The sequence below is a fragment of the Paramisgurnus dabryanus genome, chromosome 4 (genome assembly GCF_030506205.2).
Source record: "Paramisgurnus dabryanus chromosome 4, PD_genome_1.1, whole genome shotgun sequence".
NCBI classification, from domain to species: domain Eukaryota; kingdom Metazoa; phylum Chordata; class Actinopteri; order Cypriniformes; family Cobitidae; genus Paramisgurnus; species Paramisgurnus dabryanus.
Window position 1 is genome coordinate 35,082,445 of NC_133340.1, and position 13,050 is coordinate 35,095,494.

General features: G+C 35.8%; 1 protein-coding gene across 3 annotated transcripts in view; it reads right to left on the reverse strand.

Annotated features, from left to right (window-relative positions):
* The window catches only part of sdk1b (sidekick cell adhesion molecule 1b), a 328,241-nt gene that overhangs the window by 120,523 nt on the left and 194,668 nt on the right, over positions 1–13,050 (reverse strand). For all 3 annotated transcript variants that reach the window (XM_065254359.2, XM_065254358.2, XM_065254357.2), the window contains one exon: positions 1,535–1,671. In XM_065254359.2, coding sequence (XP_065110431.1) covers positions 1,535–1,671 — 137 coding nt within the window. The remainder of the gene's footprint in view (positions 1–1,534; positions 1,672–13,050) is intronic.

Sequence of the window (13,050 nt, forward strand, 5' to 3'; positions counted from 1 at the left end):
GTGGCTAATGCGTATTCATTTGTACAACCAAATTCGTACATTTTTGTATGATTTGCTTTTGCCCCTGTGACTTTGAGGTTAGGGGCGGGGTAAGGGGTGGGGCTTCATTTTGAATTAGAATTAGCATTCATATGAATTATCCAACATTTAAAATATGTATGATTTTCTTGTGAGATCAGGCTGGTTTATTTTATTTCCATATCACCAGCTTACAGTCCACACCAATCCATTTCCAAAAAATTTATTAATCTGTCCAAAAAAAACGTTCACGCTTAAAATTCTTGCATCTTCTATCAGACATCTTTGGTGTATTTTCAGCATCACGAGCGCCTCGAGATTACAAAATAAGCAGTCAACTTTAAAAAACACATCTCAAAGCCCCTACATCCTTTTCCATTCCGTTGAGCTGAGACTAGCTGACTTCTGAATGTAAGACCGTCACATTTCTTTTGTCTACAAACAGCATATTTACATATTTGTGATGTGAGCCAACGTTAGTTGTCAAAGACGCAACTAGTGACAGGAAAAAACTACTAGTCGAAGCAATCCATAGTGTCTATGTGTGTGTGTGAGAAGGAAAAAAGAGCCGTTCCACCACATTTTTCACTGTCTCTCCGTTGACAATACGCAAATCAATCTCTCTCTCTGCATTTCTCATCACTATCTGTTTCGGCATTAATCTTCCACCTTCCCGGCTCAATACAGTGAAAAACAAACCTCCCACTAGCCCCTATTACAATCAACCGTTTCTATTCAGGTTTGTCCTTTAAGCCTCTCTGTCTGTTTAAGAGCTCAGGAAAGAATACAGTGGGAAAAAACGCATAACAGCTTAATTAAAAGCTGCAGCTATGGTACATTTAGTTTAATAACCATATGTCAACATTCATGTAAAAGATACACCTGCCTGATCTCATGACAAATTGTATGTATTTTACATTGAAATTGAATGTATTTTAAAGGGAAAATCAATTTTTTTTTATCAAATATGCTCATTTTCCAGCTCCCCTAGAGTGAAACATTTTATTTAAATTTTTTTGTAATCCATTCAGCTGATCTCTGGGTCTCGCACTTGCACTTTTAGCTTAGCTTAGCATAATCCATTGAATCTGATTAGACCGTTAGCATCGTGCTAAAAAATAACCAAAGGGTTTTGATATTTTTCTTATTTAAAACTTGACTCTTCTGTAATTCCATCGTGTACTGAGACCGACAGAAAATTAAAAGTTGTGATTTTCTAGGCAGATATGGCTATGAACTATATTCTCATTCTGGCGTAATAATCAATGACTTTGCTGCCGTAACATGGCTGCAGGAGGCGCAATGATATAACGTGGTGCCTGAAAATAGTCCCCAGCTACTTAAAGAAACTAAGGGGACTTTTTTCGGCTGCTGGAAAATTTGCATATTTTCAAAAAAAGTGGAGTGCCCCTTTAAGTTGGCTTATTCGTATGAATCCTTACGAAGTAAATCATACAAAAACTTACATTTATCATCAAAAAACTATAATGAAACCCCAACACACACACACACTTACTGTTCTCAGAGAGTTCAATGATGTAATGCAAAAGAGGGCTGTTCCCATCAAAGGGTCGAACCCACGACAGGAGAACCGTTCTGCTGTCCGTCTCATTCAGTGCAACCTGCAGATTACGCGGTGAATGAGGAAGTTCTCTAAAGACAGAAAGAGACACAGACAGTAAACACAAAAATTATAATTCATCATTCTAACAACATCAAATGTAAAACAGACATTAATGTGTAATTTTTTTTATAAATAGATACTGTAAGACATTATACAAGACATTATACAGGATGTATTATATATTCATACAACATCATTTCTAACAAAGGCAATAAATTAGTGTAATTCAGTATTCTTTAGAGCAAAATTACAAAAGCAGAGACAATTTTCTCATGATCTTGAGAAAACAACAGTTGTTTTTTTCATTATCCTGACATAATCCAAATCTCATGATGCAATTTCCTCTCCATAATATTTAACTCTTTCCCCACCATTGACGAGATATCTCGTCAATTAAGAGAAAACGCTTCCCAACCAATGACGAGTTTTTCCGTCTTTCCGCAATACCGCTATTATCCACTAGGCAACTTTTTAAACCCAGAAGTATTGCCCTATGGCAAGCGGCTGCATGTCCGTGTCTGTTTTAAAGATCGCTCTGAATGGGATCTCTATGAAAAGTCCGTCACAAAAATGGAATTATCTCTGCTTTTTGCTCAAAATATGGTGTTTTTGCAAAAACCTACCCATATTCAAAAGCTGATTACAAAAGAACTACTGAAGGTAGGATGAAACGTTTTTTTTTTTTTTTTTGAAAGCAGAGGGTCTGTTCTTTCATTTGGTATATTGTATGTTTATATATTTAAAGAAGAACATTTTCTGGAAGACATTAAACTTTTGTGAAAATCATGAAAAAACGCTGGCGCTGGCTGGCAACTTTTTTTAAAAACGCTGGAGGTGAAAGAGTTAATGTATGTTTAATAAATAAATAAAGTTGATATTTGTAAATGTAGGGACCATTGCTAAAGTTATAATGTTCACGTTTCAATAGCATTTAACAATTTATTTTAAAGAGCACCTATTTCATTGCTAAAAAACAAGGTTATTTTGTGTATTTGGTATAATACAATGTGTTCACGTGGTTTATGGTAAAAAAACACATTATTTTCCACATACAGTACATTTTTGTAGCTTGAGATTTCACTCTCTTCCTGAAACACACCGATTTGAAAAGCTATGTGTCCCTGATTGGCCAGCTAATCTGTACGTTGTGATTGGCCAGAATATCTCATCAGCCATCAGCCGGAAGTGTGACGCTCTTTACCATGTTTGAAAGATTTGGTTGATAACAGTAGTTAACTTACAGGTTGTGAATCCTGTTGCATACAATTTGTGTGTTTGTTGTCATCCAAGAAAAGAGATTTACGTTGGAGACGATAACTCACGTCAATGTTTACTTTGGGGTTTGTACCCTTTGCATATTGTTATCATGTCCTAATACACACTTACACACCAAAGGAATTTAAAAAAACGTGAACTGGACAATAGGTGCTCTTAAATAAATATCAAAAGTGGAAAAACTAAGCATTGTAACTGACAACCACATGAACGCTGTACAGTTGGTTTTGTGACATTCCATTTAAATGCTGTTAAAAGTAGAAACGTGTTTATTAATTTGTAACTTTAGAGACGGTCCCTAAATTCATAAGTATCAAATTGCCCATTACTGACAGATATATTTCACACAAATTTCTAATCCAAGTAAAATTTAATTTGTACATCTGGGCTAATTTTGCTAAATGTGCTTTTGCAGTCTCTAAACAAAACAACACATTCTATCGAGTACACATACGCTTTAATCACACTTTTATTATCATAAAATCATGAGAAAACAAGCAAGCAAAATTATTATAATACATTGCATTTCTTGGCTTCCATACAAAATACATACGGTTAGACATTATACAGGTAAGATATAGGATATTAAAGCAATATCGCTCAAGTAGGAGTATGATATGCCCGTAGTCCGAGTGCCAGAGGCAATCATAACCAAGCTGATATAGAGCCATATCTATATAGGGCTCAGGTCTCAACAATAATGTACACTCTTAAAATGGTGCTTCATGCTGCATTTATGGCTAAATGGATCCATAAAGAACCTTTGTGTTTTAAAAAGGTTATTTGTAGTGAAAAAAGTTCTTTAGATTATAAAAGATATAAATAAAATTGTTCTTCCTCTGGTTGAGGAACCAAAAATGGATCTTCTGTGGCATCGCTGTGAAAAACCATACAGTATAAGCGCCTTTATTTTTAAAAGTCAACTTATAGTGCGCATGATTTTATTTTTGATTGTTTTTTATCTATCAACAAGCACCAGTAATGAATATTAGTCTGTATAGGCCTGCATCTTTGAATACATGGACAGTTGCTTTGTAGATTTGCAACTTTCTTTCTCTGTGCACTTTTAAAACTCTGCTTCTAGGGTCCTGTGGATGCCGATGGGTAGGCAGGTAAAAGCATTAGCACTCAAAAAAGCTTTTGCAAGCAAAAAGGGGTCTTCATGGCTGCTAGGGGTTCTTGGTGCTGTATCTAAAAAAGCTCCCTTGCAGCTTCTAAAGGGTTTTTTGACTACAAAAGGAATTTTTGACAAAAAGCAGATGGAAATGTTATGCTTTTGAGTTACCAAGTTGAATTCGTTATGTGCATTCTTTGTATCGAGCAAACTAAAAGTCATTTTCTAATCATAAAAACCCTAATTAAACTCAAAAACAACAATATAATGTTGAACGAACAGATGACGTAAATGTAAATTGTCCTTTCCTTGGTACACAAATTATTATAAAAATATTTCAATCTCATCACTTAGGAAATCGATCATGGGTTTTACTGCATAATTCAACTAATGTATTGTAACCCCAGTAGCATCTAATGTCATTAAAAGCGAGAAACTGTAACGTTATAACGTCTAAAACGTGGTAAATAAGAGCACGTCCACTACTGTATGAGATTAACCTGAATGCCACTGGAAACACATTAGCATGTAAAGCATTGCCTCTCCTTCAAGCGCCTGATGAGTTTCCTTCGACTAAATTTGGTTGCTGTAACATTAGAGTTAAGAGCGTATTGAGGTCTCCTGTTATCTTAATTCAGCTGTTGAATTATTATTGCTATTATTTAAATTGCATGTGTTTTCAATTTCTATCTCATAATTTTTACCGTCAGTTGTTGGCTGGCTCTTTGAACTTAGCCTAAAACCAGTTTTTCTATCAAAACAACACAGCTTTGTGTGAGGATAAGGCCGATGCACTCACTATTCACTGTTGTTGCTCTCAAATTGTTCCTGATTCAGTATGCACATTGTCAGTGAATAACAACTTCATGTCTTTTCTTGCCGCATGGTTTCCCATGGAATGTGACTGGTAAACTTAATTTTAAGGATCACATAAAAAACACCTTTTTTAAAGGTAGCAGATATTTATATGCAATATGTACAATACTGTGCAAAGGTCTTAGGCCGCCATGCCAGAATTAAATTTGTGTTTTTGCAATGTTATAGTGATCATAATTATTTCTCAGTCTGTTTAAAATAATACATCCAGAAAATACAGGAAATGTGTATGTAGTATTAAAAACTGTATAACATAGGGATGTTAACCGATGACCGTTTGACCGATCAAAGTTGTCGGTTGTCGGTTAAAAAAAGGGATCTGTAAATTAGGCTATTATAGACAGTGGACTAAACTCTACTACAGTTAGTCATCTCTTTCTTTCCAAGATCATTTTGTGTGAAGTGAACAAATCCCTCACACTCAGTTTTTCATAACTGGTCTGTTTGTACTTTATAAACCAATAAAAAAACATTTGGCGCAAGGTCACTGCGTTTGGTTTTGCATGCTCACAAGGTTTGCGAAAAGTAAATGCTACAGGCTATTTTTTGATAAATTCCTTTATTCGAATAGTAAATAAAATACAGCAATAAAATAATTAAAATTAAAGTCTCTCCTGGTTGTGTTCCAAATTATTAACATTTATGTATTTTAGGCTAACAGTAAAGTGCAGAGTAAGTTTTGTTTCTGTAAATCCTCAGCCATGATTTTTACCACTTTATTAAGTTTTGCTTTGTAGAAAGCATTTCTTTAAAGTGAATTTTGTTTTGTATAAATTGTATCTTAATTTTAATAAATGATTCATCAACCAAATGCATGTATTTAATAAATAAAAAGCAAATACAGGGTTTATACAGAAATGCTTAAGTTAAATTTACTACTTTTTACTACCTTTTTTACTACCTTCAGAATATTTTTTAAAACCCTCACGACACTGAATTGCAAGTGTTAATCAGTGACCTTTCTATTATTTACACAGATTTTGACATATATAACATACAAAAAAGAATTAAAGTGAAAAAAATTCTTCTGACTGAAATATTTTTCAGGCCAAGTCATATTCCTTTTCCTAACACTTAATGTAGGCGAGACCAATAGCATTTTAAGGGGAGATTTTTTTGCCATAAATTCCATATTGAAGTCTCATGTGGCATATAGGTAGCTGTAGTTTGCAGGGCATTTCAGATTAAGGCGAAACAGCTAAATAACTCACTATACTGTATAAAAAGAAAACATGAATATCACCACCTTTAATAAATCTTTTATTAATTATTTATTAATTGTTAATGTATTTATTTTAGAATTTACTAATAATTTTTTAATCAAAGTTGAAACTGTTAACATTAGTGAATGCACCATGAACCACGGTCAATTACTGTAATGACATAAACAAGAATTAATTAATGCTTATATACTCTATATTTTTCATTGTTTGTTTATGTTATATAATGCATTTATTAATGTAAACAAATACAACTTTTTCATATGATATTATTCAGTACACATAAACGAATAATTCAGGGTCTGTTCTGTTCACACAACAGCTTACAGTCACAGCTCTAATACAGTAACGTTATGTATGAATATAAACCCTGAACGAGTAACTCGAGTCAAACTCGTGTAGAAATCGCACATGATGCCTATAACCATAGTGACAGTTGTAAATTGAATGATTGTACCTTTATCAACAAATTATTATGTTACAATAGAGGCAGCGCTGATGTGCTAGTTTATGCGCAATGTTTCTGCTGTTTACTTTCTCCTAAGACCTAAATGGTCGTGTTTATATGAGGATATTTGCAAAGACGGGAATTTTGAGGCATATGTGTTATTTAAGGCCAATAAAGCGGCAAAAATACGTACAACACATGCTCAATGAGAAACGAATGCGCGGCTAGCGTGCTCCTCTGACACAGAAACAGCGGACGCACTGTTGTTTGTGTTTGAATGGCTTAAAATCACTTGTTTTTAAACTGCTGTGCTTAAATATATGTACAAATGTTACGTTTTTCTGACCACACGCAAATGCAACTGCAAGAACCGACAGGTGGATGACATCAAAGTCCCGCGAGAGCATTTCGGAAGCAGTCTCCTCTTATGATTCCTCGTCAATCGCTCTCAAGGGATTTGGATGTCATCTGCCCTTTGGTTGTTGTGGCGCCGCATGAAGTTTACCGACGAGTTAAACAAACCCGTTGTACCAGCCACTGGCTATATCAGCATAGCATTAAAAAGCGTGCCGCGGATGATCAGTAACTTGAGAAATCATTTACCCCCAAAATACAGGACCCCTTACGTTAGTCATACTGTGCAAAGACACGCAATTACCTGTTTGGTTTTCTTAGCCCACGAACTGAAAGGCTTGCAATCTTCATCATTTCGCTAAGCCAAGTCAATCGTCTTTTACACCTTTATCGATCTTCAAAACATCGGAGCCTTCCTGCTTTTAAGTTTGACCATGCTAGCTGAAATAAAGTTTTACCTCAGCTTAACGTGATACAGTCAGAAAACCCGGAGTGGATCCGGTCCGTAGTGATTACAGAACGCTTACAGCGGAGAGAGGAACGTGATTTGGCTCCACTCCAGGCTTTGATCAAATCCCAGAGACGAAAGATCTTTGATTATTTGCCCAGATATGCAGGTGATTTGAACTAATTTCCAGGCATCATAACATTACAAAAGGCAATCGAAAATTTACTACCTCGTCAGATGACGCTTACTACTTTTTACTACTTTTTACTGGCCTTAATTTGGCATAATTTAATTTACTACCTTTTACTACCTTTTACAACCCCGCGGAAACCCTGAAATATAGCAGAGTATATAATTACCGGTCCGTGCATGAAGGCGCCGGCACGGCGCGTTCACTTGCATTGCATTGTTAATTAGAACGCACCTCATCATAGATAAATAAAACTAAGTGTAGGCCTATATGCCTCATACAAGCATTAAATATCTTTGCTGCATTTGTTCTAGAACAAACACAGTGCGAGACCTGCTTTGGCCGGTGCGTCTTTTACACATTCTGAAGGTGCCCGTTTAATCCATTGGTTTTAATCGTGTTGCAGTCTATTAGGCAACATTCCGCATAAGATGGGTTTAGATTTGGAAATACATTACATCTATATTTCAGTGGTAACAGAAAAGGTGATGATGATCATCCTATGTCTTTATTATTACTACCCCAAACTAAAGCGCAGTCTCTTCTGAGCTGTCATTTTCTTAAATGAGCCGCGGCAATTTTCAAATGGGCTTCACAAACGCCTTTATTTTCTCAAGTTCAGCGCGATCACCTAGTACCTAAACTATTTCGAAACTAAGCACGGCGCCGCGTTTGCGGGACTTATGTTTCGCGCTGTAGGGGATTTAAAAAGTGTTGTGAGGTCTGTGTGTGTGTGTGTGTGAGCCGGAGGCAGAGAGATGCAAGTTGCGAAATTGCAGGCGCGGCTCGAAATGGTGACAAAAAAATATAAATACTAGAAAATTCATATATAATTATAAACATATGATAGATAATAAAAAGAACTTTAACATGGTTTTAAAATTATTAAAATCGGATAATTATTAAGAAAGTTATGGAATTTTTTATCTCGAAAATTAGGGGGCATTTTTGTACCCAATTAAAACGATAAAACTATGAAAAACTGTGACCTCTTCCGCTTGACCAAACACTTTAAAATATCATTACTTCCTCATTTCTTGGTCTATTTGCATAATTCAAACACCACATTGTAGGTAATTAAAAGCCCAACAAGATTAAGATGACATCTTTTTAAAAGATATATAAAAATGTTATTATTTTTGATTAACCACTAATTAATGAAACCTAGAGCATCAATCCACGCATATCTTTCCATATGAAATCAAAGCCCTCTCAAATAAAATTGCTGTATTTTTATATATTAAAGAAACATTTAATTGTTTCTTTAATATTTCTTAATTGACTAATAATGCTGGCGAGCAATTTAAATGGTCAGATATTATTAATACATTAATTGATGATTATGTTATTTATCATTCATAAATCAATAAATGCATGCATGTTGCATGCATGTATTTATTTATATGTTTCACAAAATTATGCCAATAATGTAATCTAGAGAGTCTAATCCTTCGTTCTGTATGATTACTTTGAAACATACTGCATGGATTGATGAAAACGGAGAAGTTTTGGAAGCCAGTATGATTGAATCGCAGATTCTGCTTTTGACAACAACGTCACTTGCGGATCTTAAAAAAGCACATGCGAATGTTACAATCAATCAATCCCAAACTTCACCTAATTCAAGTTAAATGTATATTCTATCAAAAGTATTTGGTTTGAAACAAAAAAATACTCGCCTTCATAGAGGATTTCAATGTCAAACACGAGAGAAATTTTGCTTCGCTTTCTTTCTTCTTACGACAGCTGTCTTGGAAATTCGAACGTGAGAATCAACGTGAGGAAGTAATTTATGTCACTAGTATATGGGCTTTAGAGGTATTCACAAAGCAAAGATATGACAGATTTCCTAAGTCACCAACGTGTCTGGCGCTGAATACCTGCTGGGAACACAGCCGTGGGAACGCTCGTGCGTATTACGTCATTTTGTCACATACCTAGAAATGGCTGTTATTTTAAATAGCATAGCATATTTTAAACTAATAGGCCTATCGGTTAACCGGTTTCAACCGGCTAATGAGGCTCGGTGGCCGGTCAAGAAAATTTTTCGTTTTCGCCATCCCTACATGTATACTGATGTGTCAAGCAGGGCCTGAAGTTAACTTTTTTGATCACCAGCCACTGTGGCAGGTGGATTTAGAAATCCACCTGCCACAGAGAGTTTTTACCAGCCAGTTGTTTTTTTTGCCCGAATAGTAAATTATAACACTGTCTTTATTGTATGAATTAAATATACTTTTTTCAGAGCTACAAAAGTGAATTTCTCTTTGTCTTAGGTTGTTTGATTAACATTAATGACACAGACTTAAGTAGGTTAATTGAGGTTACTGTCTCTTTAAGACCAGCACAGACTGGTTTTTGACACTCTATTCATACACTTAAGACATAAAGAAATGTTTTATTAGAAAATGAATACTGTTGAGATCATTTTGTTTATATGTGCCCTGTCAAGAGCAGAACGATTTTATGTACGCATGCTTTTAGGAATGCGTCTCTCTGATGTGCCCTATTGAGTCCCCTTAAACCCGCGCACGCACACAGAGACAGAGGGGGCACAAACTGCGCACATAAACGCCGCACATACGTTGTTTTTCATTACTATATTCGCAAAATGTATGTTAATGTACTACAGTATAAGGCATAGTAAGCGCAACTCTCTCTAAAGTTTACACATCAAAAGTTCTGATCCGTCACAGCAGCACTACACATCTGTGCAACTGTGAATGTACAGCAGTATATGTCAGCATTGCATTCTCATCCCATCTCACCAACAATTTAATACTTACTCGCACATCCAAACGTGTAGTGCCTCATCTTCTTTCCAATCGCATGAACGTTGCGAAACAGCAGTCGCATCCTCTCAATGAATCACTCAATTTGCATCGGTGATATGCGCAGGTTGATAAGAAATGAGCGGGTGCCGGTTACGAGTCATCCAAAAATATTTTAATGATATTCAGGACGCGGTCAGTCGGTCGAGTTGGGTTAGTTGAAAATGTCTGTCGGGAGTGGGTTGTTTATACAATGACCCGCGCATCACTGATTCGCATTGGCTACCCGCCAATGTGGCTGGTAGATTGACAGTGTTACCCGCCAATTGCAAAATCCACCCGCATTTGGCGCGTGGTCGGGTGTTAATTTCATGCCCTGGTGTCAAGTATTTAGAGTAAACTCCTCTTCCACTTGAGCAATAGCAGAAACTGCAGGATCTCTTAAACCTAAATAAAATTAAATCCTAATTTATAATTTTAAAGAAAGTTGTCTCTTTACTTCATTCTGCTCAAAAACGCCCAAGATGTGTTTTTGCCAAGAGTGGTCACACTAAACACTGACGGTGCCTAACGAAGACATTTCCTGAAAAAGATTTTTTTTTTTTTACATATTTCCTGTATTTACGGTTTGTATCTTATGGAGCCCCTAAGGGGACATGGAGCAAACATAAAATAAATGTTATAAATTTCAGGCAATAGTTTCACGCGCGCACGCGATAGTTTCACACGTGCACGCGATACTAAGCACGGTAGTGTCACGTGCGCACGCGATACTACGCGTGATAGTTTCACATGCGCATGCGATAGTTTCACGTGCACACGCAATAGATTCACGCAAAACTAAACTTTAAAAAAATCTGCACATGAAACTAAACTTTAGGTTTTTTTTACTCCAATGTCACCTTAGGGGCTTGGTAGTATCTTAATAAAATAGATTGAAAAATAAATATGGATGGACATTAACTCTTTCGCCGCCATTGACGAGATATCTCGTCAATCAAGAGAAAACGCTTCCCTGCCAATGACGAGATTTTCCGTCTTTTTCGCAATACCGCTATTATCCACCAGGTGGGTGCAACTTTTTAAACCCAGAAGTACTGCCCTATGGCAAGCGGCTGCAGGTCCGTGTTTTAAAGATCGCTCTGAATGGAATCTCTATGAAAAGTCCGTCACAAAAATGGAATTATCTCTGCTTTTTGCTCAAAATGTGGTGTTTTTGCAGAAACCTACCCATATTCAAAAGCTGATTACAAAAGAACCACTAAAGGTAGTTTTTTTTATTTGAAAGCAGAGGGTCTGTTCTTTCATTTGGTATATTGTATGTTTATATATTTAAAGAAGAACATTTTCTGGAAGGCATTAAACTTTGGTGAAAATCATGAAAAACGCTGGCACTGGCTGGCAACTTTTTTTTAAAACGCTGGCGGTGAAAGAGTTAAACTTCAAAAACAACAAGTCTGGTGCTGGTGGCCTAAGACTTTTGCACAGTACTTTAGATATGCAAATTCTATCAAAGCAATCATATTTAATAATATTTTTGAGCCAATACATTCTTCTGAGAGTAAAATTAAGAGAAAAATTTACTTTGTTCAGGCTGCAATAAGTAACTTTTGCCTCTCTATCGCCATCTCTGTTTGAAACATATCATTGCAGCAAGCAATAATCGCAGCAAGCATAAAAAAATAATCATAATTTGAATCGCAATAAACGTGCATGTAAATACTTTAATCACATCTTTTCTTTTTCTTTGCTTTGGTCGCGCACTTTAAACGCTAATTCGTACTAAACTTAGGAAGTTTTTCCTGAATTTTTTCTTCAATATTTTGCTTCATCCAGAGGCAGCGAAAATAATGCAAAAAACTGCTAAGAGGCGTTTATTACGCCGCCAAATAACAAAATACATCCATAGGAATGCATTTGACATAAATTTATTAAAACTAGGGCAACAACTAATCAAATAATTGATAATATTTGATAATGAAAATAGCGTTCAACGAACGTCATTATCATTTATTTTGTTCTGTGACATCAATTGCCCATCGCCCATCACAAAAGCTGCACCATACTGCTTGTTTATTAGGCACGCAACACAAAAAAACGTTATTTACATGATGACAAGAGACGATGGCAGAGGTAAAAGAGCAATGTTTTTAATACAGTTGAATTTCTTCATTTAATATAAGTGACTTTTATTTTTGTTGGGAGCAGGTGCGCATGACTGTATAACCACACAGCTCACGCTGTTGCAATGGGACGATGGGCAAGTGACATTACAAACCAAACTAAAAGATAATGATGTTCATTGAACGCTTTTTATATATATTTTTTATCGATTATTTGATGAGTTGTTGCATCCTTAATTAAAACAGCGTCCACACACCTACTGAATGTGAGTTAATCATTTGTGCTGTGCATTGGGGTGTGTGAATAACAATTCATAGCGAATAAAACAAATAATTGCATTGTATGTAAACAGGAGTGAAAGGGTTGGCTGGAATCATGCAATTAAGTCCTTCCTCTGAATTATATTGGAGATAATCACATTATTGGTGGGCATGTAAATGTAGTCAATGACAAAACAGATATTGAATAAATACTAAGATTAAAGGAGAGAAAATTACACCTCAGCTGCTTCAAATGTAAACCTAATTTGTTTGGAGTCTGCAAGTGCTGTTAAAAAGTGATAAAGATGTTGCATTTATAGATACAGAG